This window comes from Panulirus ornatus, chromosome 61, assembly GCF_036320965.1.
Source record: "Panulirus ornatus isolate Po-2019 chromosome 61, ASM3632096v1, whole genome shotgun sequence".
In the NCBI taxonomy this organism is placed as follows: Eukaryota; Metazoa; Arthropoda; class Malacostraca; order Decapoda; family Palinuridae; genus Panulirus; species Panulirus ornatus.
Genome location: NC_092284.1, coordinates 4,854,326 through 4,882,089, shown reverse-complemented (window position 1 = coordinate 4,882,089; position 27,764 = coordinate 4,854,326). Strand labels below are relative to the sequence as shown.

The window sequence follows — 27,764 nt, the reverse complement described above, 5'->3', positions numbered from 1 at the left end:
GACAAAGTATAAAAAAAAATATATATATATATATTTTTTTTTTTTTTTGCTTTGTCGCTGTCTCCTGCTGTCACCCATGCACACACTTACATATAGATATACATATCAACATATACATTTTTTTTTTTTTTTTATACTTTGTCGCTGTCTCCCGCGTTTGCGAGGTAGCGCAAGGAAACAGACGAAAGAAATGGCCCAACCCCCCCATACACATGTACATACACACGTCCACACACGCAAATATACATACCTACACAGCTTTCCATGGTTTACCCCGGACGCTTCACATGCCTTGATTCAATCCACTGACAGCACGTCAACCCCTGTATACCACATCGCTCCAATTCACTCTATTCCTTGCCCTCCTTTCACCCTCCTGCATGTTCAGGCCCCGATCACACAAAATCCTTTTCACTCCATCTTTCCACCTCCAATTTGGTCTCCCTCTTCTCCTCGTTCCCTCCACCTCCGACACATATATCCTCTTGGTCAATCTTTCCTCACTCATTCTCTCCATGTGCCCAAACCATTTCAAAACACCCTCTTCTGCTCTCTCAACCACGCTCTTTTTATTTCCACACATCTCTCTTACCCTTACGTTACTTACTCGATCAAACCACCTCACACCACACATTGTCCTCAAACATCTCATTTCCAGCACATCCATCCTCCTGCGCACAACTCTATCCATAGCCCACGCCTCGCAACCATACAACATTGTTGGAACTACTATTCCTTCAAACATACCCATTTTTGCTTTCCGGGATAATGTTCTCCACTTCCACACATTTTTCAAGGCTCCCAAAATTTTCGCCCCCTCCCCCACCCTATGATCCACTTCCGCTTCCATGGTTCCATCCGCTGACAGATCCACTCCCAGATATCTAAAACACTTCACTTCCTCCAGTTCTTCTCCATTCAAACTCACCTCCCAATTGACTTGACCCTCAACCCTACTGTACCTAATAACCTTGCTCTTATTCACATTTACTCTTAACTTTCTTCTTCCACACACTTTACCAAACTCAGTCACCAGCTTCTGCAGTTTCTCACATGAATCCGCCACCAGCGCTGTATCATCAGCGAACAACAACTGACTCACTTCCCAAGCTCTCTCATCCCCAACAGACTTCATACTTGCCCCTCTTTCCAAGACTCTTGCATTTACCTCCCTAACAACCCCATCCATAAACAAATTAAACATATACATACATAGACATATACCTATAAACACAAGTACATATTCATACTTGCTTGCCTTCATCCATTCCTGGTACTACTTAGCCCCACAGGAAACAGCATCGCTTCCCCCTGCACCAGGAAAAACTGACACAAAAAAGACAACATTTGTTCAAGCTCAATCTGTAGCTGTCATGTATTGCACCGAAACCACAACTCCCTATCCACATCCAGGCCCCACAGACCTTTCCATGGTTTACCCCAGATGTTTCACATGCCTTGTATGTGTAGACAAGTGATAACATAACAAAAGCAGTAATCGTATGAAAACCACAAAATGTACTTACCTATGATGTTGTCAAAATTGCTACTGTCTAATTGTTGGGCTCCTCCCTCTATTCTGGTGAACTGCAGCACCAGCTGGGGAAAAAAAAAAAAATAGTATGTGAGGATTATAACACATACAAAATAACTAGCTCAAGGTATGCAGGAAATAAATATGCATTGCAACGGAAAACCGGGTACATATAACACATCACAAAAACACACAGTATTCAATCAAAAAGTGCACTGTGCTAAAGTGAATTCACAAAGGTTAACATCGCAAAATATTAACAATATTTATGACTTTACACTCATCCACCAGAATTTCCAGGTTTTCAGCTAAGTACCTTTTCAACAATCTCTCCAACCCACATCTTTCTTGCATGTCCATTTCAAACTTTTTGTTTTCTCCTAATTCTACCTACAACACTGATTTTTTCCTCGCTCTACCTACAAACACTACAAAGGTTTCACATTCTTACATAATGGATGGGATAAGCAATGCATTATATAGGCTTCTTAGATGCTAAATTTATCTGCTTCCCGGCACTAAGACCCCAAGTGCACCTCCGACTACAGCTTCACTCTTGAATAACATTTTGCAACCACATGTTGAATGATCTTCACTCTTAAACATCTGAACTCCTTCACAACTTTTACGGAGACAAATATTTTCATGACATGGTACATCTCATTCAAAGGTACTTTATTTGCATTTTTGTTCAACATCCTACATATATCAAATCTAATTAACATGCTACCAAACTCCCACCCTGTCTGGTTTAATGGCGACAGAATAACAGCAACAATGAAGACAGTGCAGTATAAAAGGGAATCCTCTGACTTTATCACTATGAAGCGAACAATTTTGTGCCATCCACACATTTTTCTCTCCGCATTTTTGGTGTGACATTAAGTTCTAAAATGTACAACTCATGAGTGTCGTCTGGTGATAGAAAATTTAACAAATGATCAAGTGCTTCCTCCAGTAGCACGGAAATGCCATATGGATGCCTTTATAATGAGAAGTCCTCAACAAGAGAGTACAGTACTCTCTTTCATCATCAATGATAAAGCCTCTCTTAAGGTGACTTTTCACCCGTGGCATAACCATCAACAGGTGGAGTTCAGTGACGCCTCCCCTACATTACAAATAAAAGGTACAAATAACAGGTAAAGAGTGGATGGATACAAACAGGGTACATATTTGTTTGCTACTGATGCTACTTTGCTGAGCTGGGAGATGTAAACGGGCACAGAAACAATCTAAAGATAATCTTAGGATGCTAGTCGCTTTTCTCGTGCCACTATATTTGTGAATTTTCCCTAAAAAGGGAAAGATGCTGCAATTAATAAGAACTGTGATAATACAGAAATTTTTTCTTTCTTTCAGAGAGGAACCTGAGACTACACGTAGCCAGTGTCACGTCAGGTAAGCTGTTTCTCAAGTCTTTGTATGGAAAATGTAGAGTTGAATGTAACAATCTCCACAGAAATCATGAAGAACCTCACATAACTAATGTAAAAATTTCCAGCATCTATCTTCTGAGATGACCAATAAACTATAAATAACACAGCACTCCTGTTTCTTATACATACTGCCCATTTGCTAAACAATGTTCATGATGTGTAAACATCCTTCCTTTACTAACATTGTTTTATTGCATTATGAAAATTACAACATGCAAGAGATAATCAAAATACCAAGCAATCCTACCGACCTATGGCACCAACTACGTTTTCTTCACGTAAGGTCTTCTGTGTTCTCCTGTCACCTGAGCATTGGGCCCAGGTTTCATTCCTCCGAGAGTCCTAAGGGTAAGTGCCTCTGAACTTGCTCCAATCCTCGTTAACTTTTTTTATTCCACTCAAAAACCCTGAACTTTTCCTTCTTGGTAGCACGTCTTGGTGATTTCTCTGAACCATGCAACTATCACCCCATTGCTTTCTCCAGTGTCTTTGAAACTCATTTCCTCAAACATTAAGAATCCCCCCGCCCTTCTTTCTAATCACCAATACAGCTTTCACCATGTAGGTTGAGTGATCATTATGCCATCATGACTCATCTCGGTTCCTCTTCTCTTTCTGTTGTGGCCCCCAATATCATCCTATGCATCTAACAGGCATAAGTCTTGCTCTCTACACTTCCATCCTTCCTTCAGTTTGTCTGCTTCTCTCCATTCCTTAATGCACATCTTCCTCTCCAGCCGATCCAATTGGTGATGGAATGACTTCCCATTGCTATCCTATCAAGTACCCCAAGATTCTCTCATATGGATTTCTTTCCATAGATTCAGTATGAAAAGTTTATAACTAATATTGGCCAAGTCTCTCCCATTGTTTCATCACGATAGGAGTTTGTGATTCCTAATATTCTACATTTTGATTTATAGCACATAATTCTGGATGAGGACATGACAGTTTCCTTCTGGTAAATCATTCAGATATGACAACACATTGCCCACATCTGTAAGGAATGTGATAAGAAAAACGTACTTTCCTGTGGTGAAAAGACACATGCTGGCATGGAGTTGGCAACAGAGATAACAAAGGCGTAAATTAAAAACAATGCATCACTTGGGTTATTACCAAGTGACATGACTTTTTAACCCTTCTAATAGGTTGAAATCAGCTTGTATATCAATATCCATGCTAAACAGAGCTTTATAAAATTTGAATAAGCATCACATGAAGATATATCTTCAGCTGCCCAACAACGGCCATTTACAAAATGATATGCCACATGCATTTTTTCTGATCTAGTAAACAAATTTTACAAGAAGGCATGCCAACTGACTCCTTACATGCTTAACAAACAATTGGTATATGGGTCTTTTACCATATAATATTCATCGACTTCAAAGGTCATAGTTGGATTAAATACCTTTTACACACTAAACTACGTTCTATGCAATCTGAGCAAGTGCACGGTGAAAATACATATCCAACCACCCATATATGGTCAATTGCGAACTGTAACATCACAGGCATTTCTCCTGACCTAGTAAACAGACTTTATCAAAAGTGGTGCGAATCAAAAGCGGTATGAATGGACACCTTACAAGATGAAGTTATTACAGAGTGTTCTTACCATACAAAAGCCCACAGACTCACATAGCCCTTGCCACTCTGGAGAAAAACTCTAAATCGAAGTCTATGACATAAGCTTGTGCCACTTTGGTGCAAATCTATTATCATGAGCACATCAGTCGGCTCTCTAATAAATTATCCCAGAAAATATAATAATTCCAAATTACTGTGAATACATTGACATGTATTAATGAATTCAATCGCGTGTATTCATACATTTGTTGACGTGTATTAATACATTCATTCATGTATATTTATACATTCACTGACATGTACTAGTACCTTCATTGAGGCATATTAAGATATCCATTGACATGTATTAATACATCCATTGACATGTATTAATGCAATCAATGACGTGAATTAATATTCAGTCGTATATTATCAATACATCCACTTACGTGCATTAATATTAACTGGCATGTATCAATAAATCCATTGACATTATTAATACATCCATTGATGTGTGTAAATACATTCACTAACGTGTATTAATACAAGTGATGTGTATTAATACATCCATTGACATGTATTAATACATTCACTGACATGTATTAAAATATTCATTGATGTGTATAAATACATTCACTGACATGTGTTAATACATCCACTGACGTGTATTAATACATTCAATGACGTATTAATACACTCATTGTCGTATATTACTAATACATCCACTAACGTGTATTAATATTCACTAGCGTGTATCAATGAATCCATTGACGTTATTAATACATCCATTGATGTGTGTAAATACATTCACTGACGTATGAATAAATCAATTGACGTGCATCAATACATTCACTGACGTGTATCAAAATATTCATTGGTGTATTAATAATCCATTGACGTGTATTAATACATTCAATGACAGTGAATTAATATTCATTGTCGTATATTATTAATACATCCACTTAAGTGTATTAATATCCACTAGCGTGTATCAATACACCAAGTGACATGTATTAATACATCCAATGACGTGTATCAATACACCTATTAACATGTATGAATACTTTCACTGACGTAAATTATTACTACATCACTGGCATGTATTAATATTCACTGGCGTGTATTAATACATCCACTGGCATGTATTAATACATTCACTGACGTGTATTAATATAACAAGTGACGTGTATTAATACATCCAGTGATGTGTATCAATACACTGATTGACGTGTATTAATACATTCATTGACGTATATTATTAACACGTTCACTGGAGTGAATTAACATTCACTGGGGTATATCAATAAATCCACTGACGTGTATTAATAAACCCACTGATGTGTATAAATACCTTCACTGACGTGTACCAATACATCCACTGACGTGTATTAATACAGAGACGTGTATAGCCACTGACGTGTATTGATACATCCACTGACGTGTATTAATACATTGTGAGATGTATTAAAATATTGTGACGTGTATAGCCACTGACGAGTATAAATACATTGTGACGTGTATTAATACATCCAGTGATGTATCAATACATCATTGACGTGTATTAATACATCCAGTGACGTGTATTATCAATACGTCAACTTAAGTGTATTAATATCCACTGGCGTGTATCAATACACCCATTGACGTGTATTAATACATCCAGTGAGGTGGAGGACACATCCAGTGACATGTATTAATACATCCAGTGACGTGTATCATCAATACACCCACTGACGTGTATTAATACATTTACTGATGTATTAATACATGCAGTGAGGTGGAGGATCGTCTCAGGGGGTGATGCCCAGAGTCACGTCACGCCATGAGAACACCCCTGGTCCTGGGACACACCCGGGGGGGGGGAGGGGACACATAACATGAACAAAGAACATTTGTTCTGCAGAACAGAGGGCGTGTGAGGGCCAAGAAAAGGGGTGAAATAAGGGTAAATAACCACCCCAGAGAGGAGGTGAGAGGCCGAGGTGGCGCGCCGCTCTGGACCCATCCCCTCCCAACCCCATCACCTTCCCCCATCACCCTTTAAACCCCCCCCCCATTTCTCACCATTTCCCACCCACGCCCACACGCCTTAGCCTTCTACGTACCATCAGGAGCGCGGTGAGCCACGCCAGGTATCTAGATTGGAGCATATTTCTCAGAGGGAAGCTGGAGTAGGGAGGAGGCGCGCCACACGAACAGCTGTTCTCCCACACAACACGTAGCCTGGGTCTCCCTACCCCCCCCTAAGCCGCCATGATAACCTGCCACACTCACCAGATAATTAACTTATTCTCTTTATTATCCAAGAGGGAATAAATTACCGTCATTATCACCGGATTGGTAACGTCTCGCGGGTGATTAACGTCCTCTTAGGCCGTATGGGGTCGGGTTAAAATGCCCACGGGGTTCGATAGGGATTTGGGGAGACTCCAGTGATGTCGGCTTGTCGGTCTCCATTTTAGCTGTCAAAAGATCGGCAAGGGAAACAGATGTACCGATAATTAATCTATTTATTCATTTATCGGTGGAAGTTGATAATTAAGCGGCCATTTAGCTTGAGCGCGGAGTCCAAGCTGGTTATTACTCCATGAATGACAGGATATCAACTCAGGTGTGTTATCTTGCCATGCTGTCACCTGGGAATCCATCTTTATTAATAATTGGGCATATTTATGCATTATTTACTTACTTGGAGACCATAATTCATCATTAATTATTCATTTTGATTGTATTATAATACAATAATCTCCATAGTTTCCATAAGTATTGTATTAAACTGTCCAAACGCCACGTTTTCGTGTATCCGGTGAATTATCGTACATCCATCATTCACGACAGTAATAATTTCTGATAATTCCAGAAATTATTTTTTTTAACAATTAATCATATCCTAAAGGCATGTCAGTTTATTATCTCAAAATGGACGAAATTACGTTAATGGATTTATTTTGGCTAAATTATATGTATATATATATTTTTTTTCCCATATTGTGAACATAGACCTACGCTGCCTTACAAAGTTGTCTTACAACTTTCACAACTTGATCTCTATATCTCCATGACGCCGCGCCGCCCCCGCCATGTAACCCGATCTATGCCTTAGAAAATTAGACAACCTCGTCATCTAATTCAATATCTAACTCATTCTCTCTTAGAATTTCAAGATGTCGAGCGATACATAAAGTAGTTTACGTCTAGTCCCTTCGGCGTCCGTGTCGGAAATAAGGGATGAGTAACGGGTGGGGTTCCCCAGTGTCCAGTCTGGCAGGCCGCTGATGTTCCCGATTTCTCGACAATATTGGATGACCCGGAATCCCATTGCAACATGTCGGATAAAGGGGAAATTATTGAGAGGGGGAGACAAAAAAACGAGTTTAAAACCCTCAACTGACCCGTAATTAAGTATAAACTACGCGGCGAAGTGCGTAGAAAAGGTTATTACATGACCAAAGATGGGTAATGAGATGAATTAATGTCTGGTGTGGGGTTATATAGCGCTTAATTACAACAGAAGATCAAGCCATAGATATGGTTCGTCAAAGGGGGGTTAGGGAAGGAGGAGAAAAAAAATGGAAGACTTCCCATACGTTCGAACAGCATGGCATCCTCTTTCAACATTGTTATCATTGACCCTCAAGCCGTGTTAATGACCCTCAAGCCATGTTATTGACCCCAGGGGAGCCACGTTTCAGAGATAAGATGTGGTTGACAACCTTCCGCCTCATTGGGTGGGTGGGTGGGGGGGGGTGGATATCTTTGATGACGTATGCGTGACGTCACGGGAGGTATGGCGGGAACTTCCTTGGCAGCTCAAAGATGTCAATATAATAACGCTAATTCATGCTTCAATTAAATTAATAAATTTTCGTTAAATCACCTAAATTAATTTTTTTTCTTGGTTAATAACGCACATTTTAAATAAGATAATTTCTACATCTGTGTTAAGATGATAATTTTTTTATTTATATATTTCATCCAAGTTCAAGTGCGAGGCAGATGACGACAAACGCCCTCTTAAATTCGCTATGGTGATCGCTGGTCTTAATTACTCCCGCGTTTTTCTTTTATTTTCTAACAACGACCCGAAAAGACAACAATGCCTCGCTCATCAGGTTTTAGGGAGGGGAAAAAAATATAGGGGGTGAAGAGGAGGAAAACAGGACCCTTTTTTTTTGCCTGGGAGGGAAAACAGGACCCTATTTTTTTCTTCCTGGGGTCTAGAGAGAGACCACCATCTTGGGGGTCCCAATGACAACACGTTGACCGACGTCAGCGACCAACTTGGCCAGCGATCGTGGTGGATGACGTCATTCTGTTACCGAATGCCAGCGAACGATCATCCTGACGACTATTATTACTGTGACATTACTTGTCGTTTAGCGTTTGTAACGCTGAATAACTGGGTGGGCATCACAGGTGATAAATGAATTTTAAATAATTATAAGTGTAAGATTTTTGTTGTAAATGGTGTAAACGGATGGGCAATTACCAACTGAGGCTGTAAATAAGGAGGAAGATTTGGGTGGGATAATCTCAGGTCGCTTAAAGTAAAGTAAACATGGCGCAGCAAGAGTTACAAACGCCGAAATAAATTCTTCCGTTGTCTCGACTATGTTTTTAATTCGCGAAAATTTATTCGGAAATTAACTTTTATTTACAAGTTTTAGTCACCATTTCTGATTTACATTAAGGGTTGCAAGCCAGTAGGTTATCGGCAACATAACGAATCAGTCCAACAAATGGATAAAAAAAAATAGAATCGCGCACCATTACGTAATTCCTCGCAATTACGTCATTCCTTTGATACATTACGTCATTCCTTAGCTCCACCACGTCATTCCTTCGCCATTGTCATTCCTTCGCGCAATTACGTCATTCCTTCACCATTACGTCATTCCTTCTTGACATCATATCATTCCTTCGCGCCGTTACGTCATTTCATCGCCATTACGTCATATTCCTTCACGCCATTACGTCATATTCTTCCTCCAAACCCGTTAAGAAAACATCCAGCGAGAGTTTCCACATGTTTCCAGATGGCAGAATTGGCGGCCTTAGGATGAGTGTGTGTGTGTGTGTGTGTGTGTGTGTGTGTGTGTGTGTTGGGGGGTGGTGAGAAAGGGGGTCGTTGGCCCCATGACCCGGGGTCCGCCCCTGAGCTCTTAATATTTCTCAAAATCCCGTTTAATCCAACTTCAAATATAAAGCGGCAACCCCATTCTACCCCCCCCCCGCCCCACAATACCCATATGTCCCCATTTTCCAATCATCGTTGCGTAATTTCCCGCCATTTTCTTCACGTCATTTGGTGTATAATTCATGTAAATATTCCTAAAAAAAATTGTTGTGACGAGATATATATATATATATATATATATATATATATATATATATATATATATATATATATATATATATATATAATATAAATATATAAGATTATTATAAAATAATTTTATCTACGAAATGTGTCTGGCAATATTTTGCCCAGTTCAAAACAACGGATATTCCCCCCCCCCCCGCACAACAACACCTGGTGTACAGGTGTTGTGTACACCTGTACACCAGGTGTAGCGGGGTAGGTCGTACTGTACACCAGGTGCTCGACTGTGTACACCTGTTTGTGCTTACTGTTGCTACAGCTATTGTGTGTCTGGCCCATGATGGGGTAGTGTTGTGAGCATGATGGGGTAGTGTTGTGAGCATGAGGAGTGGGTAGTGTTGTGAGCATGACGGGGGTAGTGTTGTGAGCATGATGGGGTAGTGTTGTGAGCATGATGGGGTAGTGTTGTGAGCATGAGGGGTGGGTAGTGTTGTGAGCATGAGGAGTGGGTAGTGTTGTGAGCATGACGGGGGTAGTGTTGTGAGCATGATGGGGTAGTGTTGTGAGCATGATGGGGTAGTGTTGTGAGCATGAGGGGAGGGTAGTGTTGTGAGCATGATGGGGGTAGTGTTGTGAGCATGATGGGGTAGTGTTGTGAGCATGATGGGGTAGTGTTGTGAGCATGATGGGGTAGTGTTGTGAGCATGATGGGGTAGTGTTGTGAGCATGATGGGGTAGTGTTGTGAGCATGAGGGGGTAGTGTTGTGAGCATGAGGGGAGGGTAGTGTTGTGAGCATGATGGGGGTAGTGTTGTGAGCATGATGGGGTAGTGTTGTGAGCATGATGGGGGTAGTGTTGTGAGCATGATGGGGTAGTGTTGTGAGCATGATGGGGTAGTGTTGTGAGCATGATGGGGTAGTGTTATGAGCATGATGGGGTAGTGTTGTGAGCATGATGGGATAGTGTTGTGAGCATGATGGGATAGTGTTGTGAGCATGATGGGATAGTGTTGTGAGCATGATGGGGTAGTGTTGTGAGCATGATGGGATAGTGTTGTGAGCATGATGGGATAGTGTTGTGAGCATGATGGGGTAGTGTTGTGAGCATGATGGGGTAGTGTTGTGAGCATAAGGGGGGTAGTGCTGTGAGCATGATGGGATAGTGTTGTGAGCATGATGGGGTAGTGTTGTGAGCATGATGGGATAGTGTTGTGAGCATGATGGGATAGTGTTGTGAGCATGATGGGTAGTGTTGTGAGCATGATGGGGTAGTGTTGTGAGCATGATGGGGTAGTGTTGTGAGCATGAGGGGGTAGTGTTGTGAGCATGAGGGGGTAGTGTTGTGAGCATGATGGGATAGTGTTGTGAGCATGATGGGATAGTGTTGTGAGCATGATGGGATAGTGTTGTGAGCATGATGGGGTAGTGTTGTGAGCATGATGGGGTAGTGTTGTGAGCATGATGGGGTAGTGTTGTGAGCATGAGGGGGGTAGTGTTGTGAGCATGATGGGGGTAGTGTTGTGAGCATGAGGGGAGGGTAGTGTTGTGAGCATGAGGGGAGGGTAGTGTTGTGAGCATGATGGGGTAGTGTTGTGAGCATGAGGGGATAGTGTTGTGAGCATGATGGGGTAGTGTTGTGAGCATGATGGGGTAGTGTTGTATGCATGATGGGGTAGTGTTGTGAGCATGATGGGGGTAGTGTTGTGAGCATGATGGGGTAGTGTTGTGAGCATGATGGGATAGTGTTGTGAGCATGAGGGGGTAGTGTTGTGAGCATGAGGGGGTAGTGTTGTGAGCATGAGGGGGTAGTGTTGTGAGCATGATGGGGGTAGTGTTGTGAGCATGATGGGGTAGTGTTGTGAGCATGATGGGGTAGTGTTGTGAGCATGATGGGATAGTGTTGTGAGCATGATGGGGTAGTGTTGTGAGCATGATGGGGTAGTGTTGTGAGCATGATGGGGTAGTGTTGTGAGCATGATGGGGTAGTGTTGTGAGCATGAGGGGGTAGTGTTGTGAGCATGATGGGGTAGTGTTGTGAGCATGAGGGGGTAGTGTTGTGAGCATGATGGGGTAGTGTTGTGAGCATGATGGGGTAGTGTTGTGAGCATGATGGGGTAGTGTTGTGAGCATGATGGGGTAGTGTTGTGAGCATGATGGGGTAGTGTTGTGAGCATGATGGGGTAGTGTTGTGAGCATGATGGGGTAGTGTTGTGAGCATGATGGGGTAGTGTTGTGAGCATGATGGGGTAGTGTTGTGAGCATGATGGGGTAGTGTTGTGAGCATGATGGGGTAGTGTTGTGAGCATGAGGGGGTAGTGTTGTGAGCATGAGGGGGTAGTGTTGTGAGCATGATGGGATAGTGTTGTGAGCATGATGGGGGTAGTGTTGTGAGCATGAGGGGGGTAGTGTTGTGAGCATGATGGGGTAGTGTTGTGAGCATGATGGGGTAGTGTTGTGAGCATGATGGGGTAGTGTTGTGAGCATGATGGGGTAGTGTTGTGAGCATGAGGGGGTAGTGTTGTGAGCATGAGGGGAGGTAGTGTTGTGAGCATGATGGGGGTAGTGTTGTGAGCATGAGGGGGGTAGTGTTGTGAGCATGATGGGGTAGTGTTGTGAGCATGATGGGGGTAGTGTTGTGAGCATGAGGGGGTAGTGTTGTGAGCATGATGGGGTAGTGTTGTGAGCATGAGGGGGTAGTGTTGTGAGCATGAGGGGTGGGTAGTGTTGTGAGCATGATGGGGAGGGTAGTGTTGTGAGCATGAGGGGGTAGTGTTGTGAGCATGATGGGGTAGTGTTGTGAGCATGATGGGGTAGTGTTGTGAGCATGATGGGGTAGTGTTGTGAGCATGATGGGCTAGTGTTGTGAGCATGAGGGGGGGGTAGTGTTGTGAGCATGAGGGGGGGTAGTGTTGTGAGCATGGACACACCCCCGTGAGAGATAGAGATAGATAGATAGATAGATAGATAGATAGATAGATCGATAGATAGATAGATAGATAGATAGATAGAGAGAGAGAGAGAGAGAGAGAGAGAGAGAGAGAGAGAGAGAGAGAGAGAGAGAGAGAGAGAGAGAGAGAGAGGGTAGGGTAGGGTGGGGGGGGGGGGCGGCGAGGTTATGTGGACAGGAAAATGCTCATTAACATTTAGTTAGTGACAAGGTGACTGTCTCGACCCACAACACACAGACACACACACACACACACACGTACACACGTACATGGTCCGTGTGAGCATTATGACACTTAATGTGACCACGAGGTCACGCGGGTCACTACACACCCCCCCACACACACACACCCCATGGACACTTGTAATGAGGTCATACCCCCCCACACACACACCCCCCCTCTCCTAACTAACCCCCCCAGACCCCATACAACAACCCCCCCATCATGGGGGGTGGGGGTGGGGGTGGGGGGGGTGGTCCGTACGAAGCATAAGATCCCCCCCCCTCAAGGTTTCGGACCACCCCCCCACCCCCCCATGGTGGCATGGCTAGGTTAAGGTTGTGGCATGGCTAGGTTAAGGTTATAGAATGGCTAGGTTAAGGTTGTGGCATGGCTAGGTTAAGGTTATAGATTGGCTAGGTTAAGGTTGTGGCATGGCTAGGTTAAGGTTATAGAATGGCTAGGTTAAGGTTATAGAATGGCTAGGTTAGGTTACAGAATGCTAGGTTAAGGTTATAGAATGGCTAGGTCAAGGTTATAGAATGGCTAGGTTAAGGTTATAGAATGGCTAGGTTAGGTTACAGAATGCTAGGTTAAGGTTATAGAATGGCTAGGTTAAGGTTACAGAATGCTAGGTTAAGGCTATGGAATGGCAAGGTTAGGTTACAGAATGCTAGGTTAAGGTTATAGAATGGCTAGGTTAAGGTTATAGAATGGCTAGATTAAGGTTATAGAATGGCTATGGTTAAGGTTTCAGAATGCTAGGTTAAAGTTGTGGATTGGCTAGGTTAAGGTTATAGAATGGCTAGGTTAAGGTTGTGTTAAATAGCCACTCCTTGAAAAATATGCATAGATTCGATGGCTCGGCTAAATAGGAATTCATCTTTTTTACACACAGGCTAGGTTAGATGTCACAGCTAAAGCTATGTTAGACACACTTCTCATAGAATTAAAGCTATGATAGATGTTCAAGATTAAGCTAGGCTAGACAGACATTCCTCTGTTATAGAAATGAAGCTAGGTTAGACGCTATAGAATAGGCTAGGCTAGACAGACATTCCTCTGTTATAGAAATGAAGCTAGGTTAGACGCTATAGAATAGGCTAGGCTAGACAGACATTCCTCTGTTATAGAAACAAAGCTAGGTTAGACGCTATAGAATAGGCTAGGCTAGAGAGACACTCCTCTGTTATAGAAACAAAGCTAGGTTAGACGCCATAGAATAGGCTAGGCTAGATAGACACTCCTCTGTTATAGAAACAAAGCTAGGTTAGACGCCATAGAATAGGCTAGGCTAGATAGACACTCCTCTGTTATAGAAACAAAGCTAGGTTAGACGCCATAGAATAGGCTAGGCTAGAGAGACATTCCTATGTTATAGAAACAGAGCTACGTAGACACTCCTGTGTTATAGAAACAGAGCTAGGTTAGACGCCATAGAATAGGCTAGGCTAGATAGACACTCCTGTGTTATAGAAACAGAGCTAGGTTAGACGCCATAGAATAGGCTAGGCTAGATAGACACTCCTCTGTTATAGAAACAAAGCTAGGTTAGACGCCATAGAATAGGCTAGGCTAGATAGACACTCCTCTGTTATAGAAACAAAGCTAGGTTAGACGCCATAGAATAGGCTAGGCTAGATAGACATTCCTATGTTATAGAAACAGAGCTAGGTTAGACGTCATATATTTACATAAGGCTATGTTAGAAAATATTCGTTTCTATGATCCCCTCTTAACAAAGCCCGCCCGGGACTCTCTCCTCCACTATTAGCACAATTGTAACAGAGCCAGTCACTCGTCATAACAAAATCAGTGTAGATCATCTCCTGGGGACTAACATGGACACCCTGGTAAGTGTAGGTGGGCAAGGACACCCTGGTAAGTGTAGGTGGGCAAGGACACCCTGGTAAGTGTAGGTGGGCAAGGACACCCTGGTAAGTGTAGGTGGGCAAGGACACCCTGGTAAGTGTAGGTGGGCAAGGACACTCTGGTAAGTGTAGGTGGGCAAGGACACTCTGGTAAGTGTAGGTGGGCAAGGACACTCTGGTAAGTGTAGGTGGGCAGGGACACTCTACTAGTGTAGGTGGGCAAGGACACTCTGGTAAGTGTAGGTGGGCAAGGACACTCTGGTAAGTGTAGGTGGGCAAGGACACTCTGGTAAGTGTAGGTGGGCAAGGACACTCTGGTAAGTGTAGGTGGGCAGGGACACTCTGCCTGCTGGTGTAAATGGGCAAGGAAACCCTGCCTGCTGGTGTAGGTGGGCAAGGAAACCCTGCCTGCTGGTGTAGGTGGGCAAGGAAACCCTGCCTGCTGGTGTAGGTGGGCAAGGAAACCCTGCCTGCTGGTGTAGGTGGGCAAGGAAACCCTGCCTGCTGGTGTAGGTGGGCAAGGACACCCTGGTAGTGTAGGTGGGCAAGGAAACCCTGCCTGCTGGTGTAGGTGGGCAAGGAAACCTTGCCTGCTGGTGTAGGTGGGCAACGAAACCCTGGCAGTGTAGGTGGGCAAGGAAACCCTGCCTGCTGGTGTAGGTGGGCATGGACACCCTGGCAGTGTAGGTGGGCAAGGAAACCCTGCCTGCTGGTGTAGGTGGGCAAGGAAACCCTGCCTGCTGGTGTAGATGGGCAAGGACACCCTGCCTGCTGGTGTAGGTGGGCAAGGACACCCTGGCAGTGTAGGTGGGCAAGGAAACCCTGCCTGCTGGTGTAGGTGTGCAAGGAAACCCTGCCTACTGGTGTAGGTGGGCAACGAAACCCTGCCTACTGCTGTAAGTGAGCAAGGACACCCTGGTAGTGTAGGTGGGCAAGGAAACCCTGGCAGTGTAGGTGGACAAGGAAACCCTGGCAGTGTAGGTGGGCAAGGACACCCTGGCAGTGTAGGTGGGCAAGGAAACCCTGCCTGCTGGTGTAGGTGGGCAAGGACACCCTGGCAGTGTAGGTGGGCAAGGACACCCTGGCAGTGTAGGTGGGCAAGGACACCCTGGCAGTGTATGTGGGCAAGGAAACCCTGGCAGTGTAGGTGGGCAAGGAAACCCTGGCAATGTAGGTGGGCAAGGACACCCTGGCAGTGTAGGTGGGCAAGGAAACCCTGCCTGCTGGTGTAGGTGGGCAAGGACACCCTGGCAGTGTAGGTGGGCAAGGAAACCCTGGCAGTGTAGGTGGGCAAGGCAACCCTGCCTGCTGGTGTAGGTGGGCAAGGACACCCTGGCAGTGTAGGTGGGCAAGGAAACCCTGCCTGCTGGTGTAAGTGGGCAAGGACACCCTGGCAGTGTAGGTGGGCAAGGACACCCTGGCAGTGTAGGTGGGCAAGGAAACCCTGGCAGTGTAGGTGGGCAAGGAAACCCTGGCAGTGTAGGTGGGCAAGGAAACCCTGGCAGTGTAGGTGGGCAAGGAAACCCTGCCTGCTAGTGTAGGTAGGTAAGGAAACCCTGCCTACTGGTGTAGGTGGGCAAGGACACCCTGGCAGTGTAGGTGGGCAAGGAAACCCTGCCTACTGGTGTAGGTGGGTAAGGACACCCTGGCAGTGTAGGTGGGCAAGGGAACCTTGCCTGCTGGTGTAGGTGGGCAAGGAAACCCTTCCTGCTGGTGTAGGTGGGCAAGGAAACCCTGTCTGCTGGTGTAGGTGGGCAAGGAAACCCTGGCAGTGTAGGTGGGCAAGGAAACCCTGCCTGCTGGTATAGGTGGGCAAGGACACCCTGGCAGTGTAGTTTAGCAAGGAAACCCTGGCAGTGTAGGTGGGCAAGGACACCTTGGCAGTGTAGGTGGGCAAGGAAACCCTGGCAGTGTAGGTGGGCAAGGAAACCCTGGCAGTGTAGGTGGGCAAGGACACCCTGGCAGTGTAGGTGGGCAAGGAAACCCTGGCAGTGTAGGTGGGCAAGGACACCCTGGCAGTGTAGGTGGGCAAGGAAACCCTGGCAGTGTAGGTGGGCAAGGAAACCCTGGCAGTGTAGGTGGGCAAAAAAACCTCTGCCTGCTGGTGTAGGTGGGCAAGGAAACCCTGCCTACTGGTGTAGGTGGGCAAGAACATCCTGGCAGTGTAGGTGGGCAAGGAAACCCTGCCTGCTGGTGTAGGTGGGCAAGGACACCCTGCCTGCTGGTGTAGGTGGGCAAGGAAACCCTGCCTGCTAGTGTAGGTGGGCAAGGAATCCCTGCCTACTGGTGTAGGTGGGCAAGGAAACCCTGCCTACTGGTGTAGGTGGGCAAGGACACCCTGGCAGTGTAGGTGGGCAAGGAAACCCTGCCTGCTGGTGTAGGTGGGCAAGGAATCCCTGGCAGTGTAGGTGGGCAAGGAAACCCTGGCAGTGTAGGTGGGCAAGGAAACCCTGCCTGCTGGTGTAAGTGGGCAAGGAAACCCTGCCTACTGGTGTAGGTGGGCAAGGACACCCTGGCAGTGTAGGTGGGCAAGGAAACCCTGCCTGCTGGTGTAGGTGGGCAAGGAAACCCTGCCTGCTGGTGTAAGTGGGCAAGGAAACCTTGCCTGCTGGTGTAGGTGGGCAAGGACACCCTGGCAGTGTTGGTGGGCAAGGAAACCCTGGCAGTGTAGGTGGGCAAGGAAACCCTGCCTGCTGGTGTAGGTGGGCAAGGAAACCCTGCCTGCTGGTGTAGGTGGGCAAGGAAACCCTGCCTGCTGGTGTAGGTGGGCAAGGACACCCTGGCAGTGTAGGTGGGCAAGGAAACCCTGCCTGCTGGTGTAGGTGGGCAAGGAAACCCTGCCTGCTGGTGTAGGTGGGCAAGGAAACCCTGTCTGCTGGTGTAAGTGGGCAAGGAAACCCTGCCTACTGGTGTAGGTGGGCAAGGACACCCTGGCAGTATAGGTGGGCAAGGAAACCCTGCCTGTTGGTGTAGGTGGGCAAGGAAACCCTGCCTACTGGTGTAGGTGGGCAAGGAAACCCTGGCTACTGGTGTAGGTGGGCAAGGACACCCTGGCAGTATAGGTGGGCAAGGAAACCCTGCCTACTGGTGTAGGTGGGCAAGGAAACCATGCCTGCTGGTGTGGGCAAGGAAACCCTGTCTGCTGGTGTAAGTGGGCAAGGAAACCTTGCCTGCTGGTGTAGGTGGGCAAGGAAACCCTGCCTACTGGTGTAGGTGGGCAAGGAAACCCTGCCTACTGGTGTAGGTGGGCAAGGACACCCTGGCAGTGTAGGTGGGCAAGGAAACCCTGCCTGCTGGTGTAGGTGGGCAAGGAAACCCTGCCTGCTGGTGTAGGTGGGCAAGGAAACCCTGCCTACTGGTGTAGGTGGGCAAGGAAACCCTGGCTACTGGTGTAGGTGGGCAAGGACACCCTGGCTACTGGTGTAGGTGGGCAAGGAAACCCTGCCTGCTGGTGTAGGTGGGCAAGGAAACCCTGCCTACTGGTGTAGGTGGGCAAGGAAACCTTGCCTGCTGGTGTAGGTGGGCAAGGACACCCTGGCAGTGTAGGTGGGCAAGGAAACCCTGCCTGCTGGTGTAGGTGGGCAAGGACACCCTGGCAGTGTAAGTGGGCAAGGAAACCCTGCCTGCTGATGTAAGTGGGCAAGGAAACCTTGCCTGCTGGTGTAGGTGGGCAAGGAAACCCTGTCTGCTGGTGTAGGTGGGCAAGGACACCCTGGCAGTGTAGGTGGGCAAGGAAACCTTGCCTGCTGGTGTAGGTGGGCAAGGAAACCCTGCCTGCTGGTGTAGGTGGGCAAGGACACCCTGGCAGTGTAGCTGGGCAAGGAAATCCTGCCTGCTGGTGTAGGTCGGCAAGGAAATCCTGCCTGCTGGTGTAGGTGGGCAAGGAAACCCTGGCAGTGTAGGTGGGCAAGAAAACCCTGGCAGTGTAGGTGGGCAAGGAAACCCTGGCAGTGTAGGTGGGCAAGGACACCCTGGTAAGTGTAGGGGGGCAAGGAAACCCTCTCTGCCATATATAATGTGTGTGTGTGTGTGTGTATGTGTGTGTGTGTGTGTGTGTGTGTGTTTCTCTGGGTTGCCTCCACAATGACCCCGGGGTCTGGTCTGGGGAGATAGCAGTTGTCTCTCACACCACTACCAATGTTCCCCCATCTGTCTCTCTGTCTACCCCTACAGTACCATCTGTCTCTCTCTCTCTCTCTGTACCGTCTCCATCTGTCTCTCTCTCTCTGTACCGTCTCTATCTGTCTCTCTGTGTACCGTCTCCATCTGTCTCTCTCTCTGTGTACCGTCTCCATCTGTCTCTCTCTCTCTCTGTACCGTCTCCATCTGTCTCTCTCTCTGTGTACCGTCTCCATCTGTCTCTCTCTCTGTGTACCGTCTCCATCTGTCTCTCTCTCTCTGTGTACCGTCTCCATCTGTCTCTGTCTCTCTGTACCGTCTCCATCTGTCTCTCTCTCTGTGTACCGTCTCCATCTGTCTCTTTCTCTCTGTGTACCGTCTCCATCTGTCTCTCTCTCTCTCTGTGTACCGTCTCCATCTGTCTCTCTCTCTCTGTACCGTCTCCATCTGTCTCTCTCTCTCTGTACCGTCTCCATCTGTCTCTCTCTCTCTGTACCGTCTCCATCTGTCTCTCTCTCTCTGTATCGTCTCCATCTGTCTCTCTCTCTCTCTCTGTACCGTCTCCATCTGTCTCTCTCTCTCTCTCTCTCTCTCTCTCTCTCTCTCTCTCTCTCTCTCTCTGTACCGTCTCCATCTGTCTCTCTCTCTCTGTACCGTCTCCATCTGTCTCTCTCTCTCTCTGTACCGTCTCCATCTGTCTCTCTCTCTCTCTCTGTATCGTCTCCATCTGTCTCTCTCTCTCTGTATCGTCTCCATCTGTCTCTCTCGTTGCGCCAGATGGTACCATTATGACAGCCTGGACAGGTAGCAGATACTCACCGTCCGGACCACACGTACCCACGAGCGACTCCATCTCTGTCGAAAACCTAGTGGTCACAGTCGCCATGTATTAACCTAACCTAACCTAGCCTTAACCTAACCTAACCTAGGAACCTAATCTAACCTAACCTAGCCTAGGAACCTAACCCAACCTAGGAACCTAACCTAACCTAACCTAACCTAACCTAGCCTTAACCTAACCTAGCCTAGGAACCTACCCTAACCTAGGAACCTAATCTAACCTAACCTAGCCTAGGAACCTAACCTAGCCTAGAACCTACCCTAACCTAGGAACCTAATCTAACCTAACCTAACCTAACCTAACCTACCCTAACCTAGCCTAGGAACCTAACCTAACCTAGGAACCTAACCTAGCCTAGGAACCTAACCTAACCTAGGAACCTAACCTAGCCTAGGAACCTAACCTAACCTAGCCTAGGAACCTAACCTAACCTAGCCTAGGAACCTAACCTAACATAACCTAACCTAACCTAGCCTAGGAACCTACCCTAACCTAGGAACCTAACCTAACCTAACCTAGCCTAGGAACCTAACCTACTCTAACCTAGGAACCTAACCTAACCTAGCCTAGGAACCTACCCTAACCTAGGAACCTAACCTAACCTAACCTAACCTAGCCTAGGAACCTACCCTAACCTAACCTAACCTAACCTAACCTAGGAACCTACCCTAACCTAACCTACCCTAACCTAACCTAACCTAGGAACCTACCCTAACCTAACCTAACCTAACCTAACCTAACAACCTACCCTAACCTAACCTAACCTAGGAACCTACCCTAACCTAACCTAACCTAACCTAGCCTAGGAACCTAACCTAACCTAACCTAACCTAACCTAACCTAACCTAGGAACCTAACCTAACCTAACCTAACCTAACCTAACCTAACCTAACCTAACCTAACCTAACCTAACCTAACCTAACCTAACCTAACCTAACCTAACCTAACCTAACCTAACCTAACCTAACCTACCCTAGACCTAACCTAACCTAACCTAACCTAACCTAACCTAACCTAACCTACCCTAACCTAACCTAACCTAACCTAACCTAACCTAACCTAGCCTAGGAACCTAGCCTAGGAACCTAATCTATCCTAGCCTATATAATCTAACCTAGCTTCCATTTCATGTTACCAACGCATCTCCTTGCCAAAGTTGTCCAATTCAAGACTTTTTGTACGCCATAAAGGCCTAACATATACATACCTTGGTATTATTGTCCTCTTTGCCCTTCAAAGTCTAAAAATGGTGAACATTCCTCCAACAAAGATCAGGTTCCAATAATATGCATAACTGAAGCGACATCTGGGTGTGCATGTGTGGGTCACACTCTGGATTCGTAACTGATTCCGGTTCCTGGGTGAATGTGAGTTGTGCTGGTGCACCGGTTCCTGGGTGAATGTGAGTTGTGCTGGTGCACCGGTTCCTGGGTGAATGTGAGTTGTGCTGGTGCACCGGTTCCTGGGTGAATGTGAGTTGTGCTGGTGCAAAAAAGATCAGGTTCCAATAACATGCATAACTGAAGCGACATCTGGGTGTGCATTTGTGGGTCACACTTTGGATTCCCAACTGATTCCGGTTCCTAGGTGAATGTGAGTTGTGCTGGTGCAAAAAAAGATCAGGTTCCAATAACATGCATAACTGAAGCGACATCTGGGTGTGCATGTGTGGTGCCAGGTCACACTCTGGATTCGCAACGACATCTGGGTGTGCATGTGTGGTGCCAGGTCACACTCTGGATTCGCAACGACATCTGGGTGTGCATGTGTGGTGCCAGGTCACACTCTGGATTCGCAACATCTGGGTGTGCATGTGTGGTGCCAGGTCACACTTTGGATTCGCAACGACATCTGGGTGTGCATGTGTGGTGCCAGGTCACACTCTGGATTCGCAACGACATCTGGGTGTGCATGTGTGGTGCCAGGTCACACTCTGGATTCGCAACGACATCTGGGTGTGCATGTGTGGGTCACACTTTGGATTCGCAACTGATTCCGGTTCCTGGGTGAATGTGAGTTGTGCTGGTGCACCGGTTCCTGGGTGAATGTGAGTTGTGCTGGTGCAAAAAAAGATCAGGTTCCAATAACATGCATAACTGAAGCGACATCTGGGTGTGCATGTGTGGTGCCAGGTCACACTCTGGATTCGCAACGACATCTGGGTGTGCATGTGTGGTGCCAGGTCACACTCTGGATTCGCAACGACATCTGGGTGTGCATGTGTGGGTCACACTTTGGATTCGCAACTGATTCCGGTTCCTGGGTGAATGTGAGTTGTGCTGGAGCATTCATCACCCCTCCGTCCCCTAGATGTCATCTGGCCATTTTACGTGTGTCATTAACTGGTAATTAAGCGCTTTAAAAAGACATCACTGCCAATTCGTGGGGGTTGGCGCGATGGTTTGCCTCGTAACGACGCCATTTCACCCGCGAGGGTAAAGTGCTCCCATTTACCATTTAATTCGTGCATTTAAATAATGTGATGTTGGTTAGGATGGCGATAACTGAAAACATTAAATTGGTTTTCGAGAGAGAGAGAGAGAGAGAGAGAGAGAGAGAGAGAGAGAGAGAGAGAGAGAGAGAGAGAGAGAGAGAGAGAGAGAGGACGGACGGACAGGTAATGACTTCATTATCCCAGGGTTAATTTAGCGGTTTGCCCTTCATTAGTTATCAGATGTCATTTAGTCGATAAATGAGCCGTAAAGATGTAAGTTGGGATGAGCCAATCAAAGCTAAATTCTGTTTGGAATATTAAGTGGCTCTCATTTACCAAAATAAAAATAAATATTTTTTTTTATCCATGAATAAACGACTTATCTCATTTACTAATTGTAGGATAAAGGAGAATTTTCTTTAGACGGGAGAATAATGTTATTTATAACATTATTTGAACAATAAATAATGATAATGATAATAATGATAATAATAATAATAATAATAATAATAATAATAATAATAATGATAATAATAATAATAATAATAATAATAATAATAATAATAATAATAATAATAATAATGATAATAATAATAATAATATTAATAATAATGATAATAATAATAATGATAATAATAATAATAATAATAATAATAATAATAATAATAATAATAATAATAATAATAATAATAAACCAATTATTATTATTATTATTATTATTATTATTATTATGATAATAATAATAATAATAATAATAATAATAATAATAATAATAATAATAATAATAATAATAACATCACTTTTATACTTATTCAACATTTCTTAAAAGAATTGTTATTTATCTCATATTTATAACTATATGAACATTACATAACCTCAATACATTAGATCTCACCTAATTCAATTTATTCACAGGTCTCTTGTTCATTTATCATCATTATCATTATCATTTATAACAATTAAAACGACTTTCGTGAGCACGAAGCTCGCGTTCCAATAATATTCCGTGTGTCTGTGGCCGGAAACCTGTGTTGATATACAGATGTGGCTTCCAATTTTAACCTTGGCTCGTTATCACCTGGGAATTACCCTCCTAAACTACCCAATTGTAGCTGGCTATTAACTCTACCCACAAAACCCTTCTTCAATCTTGTAGTTATTAATGTAATTATCATTATTATTATCATCATTTAACCCCCCCCCCCTTGTCAAGTCTTCCCCCCAGCCTTAGCTTCCCCCACATCAATAAACCAAACACGTCTCTCCCCCCCCTCATATTTCTTTCCCCCCCCCCCCTCACAGGGGTAATTAAGTACATGTGTAATTACCTCAATTAGCCAAGTGGTGGCATTTATTTATGGCCCACTACCGCTCTGGTTTGATGAATAGCTAGTCTGGTTACATTAATAGCTAGTGTGATTTCATTAATAGCTAGTCTGGTTTCATTAATAGCTAGTCTGGTTTCATTAATAGCTAGTCTGGTTTTATTACTAGCTAGTCTGGTTTCATTACTAGCTAGTCTGCTTTCATTAATAGCTAGTGTGATTTCATTAATAGCTGGTCTGATTTCATTAATAGCTAGTCTGGTTTCATTAATAGCTAGTCTGGTTTTATTACTAGCTAGTCTGGTTTCATTACTAGCTAGTCTGCTTTCATTAATAGCTAGTGTGATTTCATTAATAGCTAGTCTGGTTTCATTACTAGCTAGTCTGATTTCTTTAATAGCTAGTCTGATTTCATTACTATCTAGTCTGATTTCATTAATAGTTAGTGTGATTTCATTAATAGCTAGTCTGGTTTCATTACTAGCTAGTCTGATTTCATTAATAGCTAGTCTGATTTCATTACTATCTAGTCTGATTTCATTAATAGCTAGTTAGATTTCATTACTGGCTAGTCTGATTTAATCAATAGCTAGTCTGATTTCATCAATAGCTAGTCTGGTTTCATTAATAGCTAGTCTGATTTCATTAATAGCTGGTCTGATTTCATTAATAGCTAGTCTGGTTCCATTAATAGCTAGTCTGGTTTCATTACTAGCTAGTCTGATTTCATTAATAGCTAGTCTGGTTTCATTACTAGCTATTCTGATTTCATTAATAGCTAGTCTGATTTCATTAATAGCCAGTCCATCCCAACCACTATACCATCACCACCACTATCCCTATCACTATGCCACCACCACCACTATCCCTACCACTATACCATCACCACCACTATCCCTACCACTATACCATCACCACCACTATCCCTACCACTATACCATCACCACTACTATCCCTACCACTATACCATCACCACCACTATCCCTACCACTATACCATCACCACCACTATACCATCACCACCACTATCCCTACCACTATACCATCACCACTACTATCCCTACCACTATACCATCACCACCACTACCCCTACCACTATACCATCACCACCACTATCCTACCACTATACCATCACCACCACTATCCCTACCACTATACCATCACCACTACTATCCCTACCACTATACCATCACCACCACTATCCCTACCACTATACCATCACCACCACTATCCTACCACTATACCATCACCCTACTATCCCTACCACTATACCATCACCACCACTATCCCTACCACTATACCATCACCACCACTATCCCTACCACTATACCATCACCACCACTATCCCTACCACTATACCATCACCACCACTATCCCTACCACTATACCATCACCACCTCTACCTACCACTATACCATCACCACTACTATCCCTACCACTATACCATCACCACCACTATCCTACCACTATACCATCACCACCACTATCTCTACCACTATACCATCACCACCACTACCCCTACCACTATACCATCACCACCACTATACCATCACCACCACTATCCCTACCACTATACCATCACCCACTATCCCTACCACTATACCATCACCACTACTACACCATCACCACCACTATACCATCACCACCACTATCCCTACCACTATAACCATCACCACACTAATCCATAACCACTATACAATACCATCACCACCACTATCCCTACCACTATAACCATCACCACCACTATCCCAACCACTATACCATCCCACCCTAACCATCACCACCACTATCCCACCACTACTATCCCCCACCCCACTAACCATCACCAACCACTATCCCTACCACTATACCATCACCACCACTATCCCTACCACATACCATCACCACCACTATCCCTAACCACTATACCATCACCACCACTACACCCACCACCACTATCCCACCACTCCACACCACCACTATCCACACCACCACTATCCATCACCACTACCATCCCTACCACTACCTACCACACCATCACCCCACAATCCCACCCTATACCATCACCACCACTATCCCCTACCACTATACCATCACCACTACTATACCATCACCACCACTATACCATCACCACCACTATCCCTACCACTATACCATCACCACCACTATCCCTACCACTATACCATCACCACCACTATCTACCTATACCATCACCACCACTATCCCTACCACTATACCATCACCACCTACTATCCTACCACATACCATCACCACCACTATCTCTACCACTATACCATCACCACCACTATCTCTACCACTATACCATCACCACCACTATCCCTACCACTATACCATCACCACCACTATCACCAGCACCACCACTATCCCTACCACTAGTACCATTCACCACTACTATCTACCACTATCACCACCACTATCCTACCACTATACCATCACCACCCACTATACCATCACCACCACTATCCATACCACTATACCATCACCACTACTATCCCTACACTATACCATCACCACCACTATACCATCACCACCACTATACCATCACCACCACTATCCCTACCACTATACCATCACCACCACTATCCCTACCACTATACCATCACCACCACTATCCCTACCACTATACCATCACCACCACTATCCCTACCACTATACCATCACCACCACTATCCCTACCACTATACCATCCACCACTATCCTACCACTATACCATCACCACCACTATCCCTACCACTATACCATCACCACCACTATCCCTACCACTATACCATCACCACCACTATCCTACCACTATACCATCACACCACTATCCCTACCACTATACCATCACCACCACTATCCCTACCACTATACCATCACCACCACTATCCCTACCACTATACCATCACCACCACTATCCCTACCACTATACCATCACCACCACTATCCCTACCACTATACCATCACCACCACTATCCCTACCACTATACCATCACCACCACTATCCCTACCACTATACCATCACCACCACTATCCCTACCACTATACCATCACCACCACTATCTCTACCACTATACCATCACCACCACTATCCCTACCACTATACCATCACCACCACTATCCCTACCACTATACCATCACCACCACTATCCCTACCACTATACCATCACCACCACTATCCCTACCACTATACCATCACCACCACTACCCCTACCACTATCCCTACCACTATACCATCACCACCACTATCCCTACCACTATACCATCACCACCACTATCCCTACCACTATACCATCACCACTACTATCCCTACCACTATACCATCACCACCACTATCCCTACCACTATACCATCACCACCACTACCCCTACCACTATACCATCACCACCACTATACCATCACCACCACTATCCCTACCACTATACCATCACCACCACTATCCCTACCACTATACCATCACCCCCGCCCCCCCCCCCAGGTCATCACCTGCGGGCCGGCCCGCATCATGTACCGGTGTCTGCCTCCAGCTGTCTACCGCCGGGGCCAGCCACGGCCGCACTGACGTACCCCCCAGCCAGCCACCGTTACCTACCCTCCCACCTAACCCTACCTACCCACCCACCAACCCTACCCCAACCCTACCCCTCTACCCTACCACCCTACGTCACACACCCTCTAACCCCCTCCCCCCTTCCTCCCTCACGCCAGCGAAAACCTATCTCCCGAAAACATTTGAAATTCTCATACGAATAAATGAATAGATAAATAAATAAATAAATAAATAAATATATATATATATATATATATATATATATATATATATATATATATATATATATATATTATACGCAATTTTATGTATTACTATGATTTTTCTTGTGGCTGGCAGCGATGCTTCACACGGCAGAGGCTCTCGATGCCAGACGTCTCGCCTGAAACTGTCGTACACGGGCATCGTCCATGTTGGACCCGGAGATCGGCCCCCAAATGTCAAAAAAAAGAAAAAAAAATAGAAACTCAAAAATGAATAGAAAAAAAATTATACATGTCGGACAATAAATAATAATTGAATTAGATAAAATAAATAAAAGTAGAATAAATAAAATGAATATAATTATATTAAGTACGATTAAGGAAAAATAAATAGAATGAATCAAATTAA

The 27,764-nt window shown here is 45.1% G+C and overlaps 1 protein-coding gene across 1 annotated transcript in view; it reads right to left on the bottom strand.

The window, feature by feature from the left end:
* Window positions 1–6,804, bottom strand: part of ERp44 (Endoplasmic reticulum protein 44) — a 60,822-nt gene extending 54,018 nt beyond the window's left edge. The window contains exons 1-2 of the mRNA XM_071696927.1: window positions 6,651–6,804; window positions 1,527–1,599 (exon numbers count right to left, since the gene is read on the bottom strand). Coding sequence (XP_071553028.1) covers window positions 1,527–1,599; window positions 6,651–6,695 — 118 coding nt within the window. The 5' untranslated portion in view covers window positions 6,696–6,804. The remainder of the gene's footprint in view (window positions 1–1,526; window positions 1,600–6,650) is intronic.
* Between the last annotated feature and the right edge of the window lie 20,960 nt (window positions 6,805–27,764).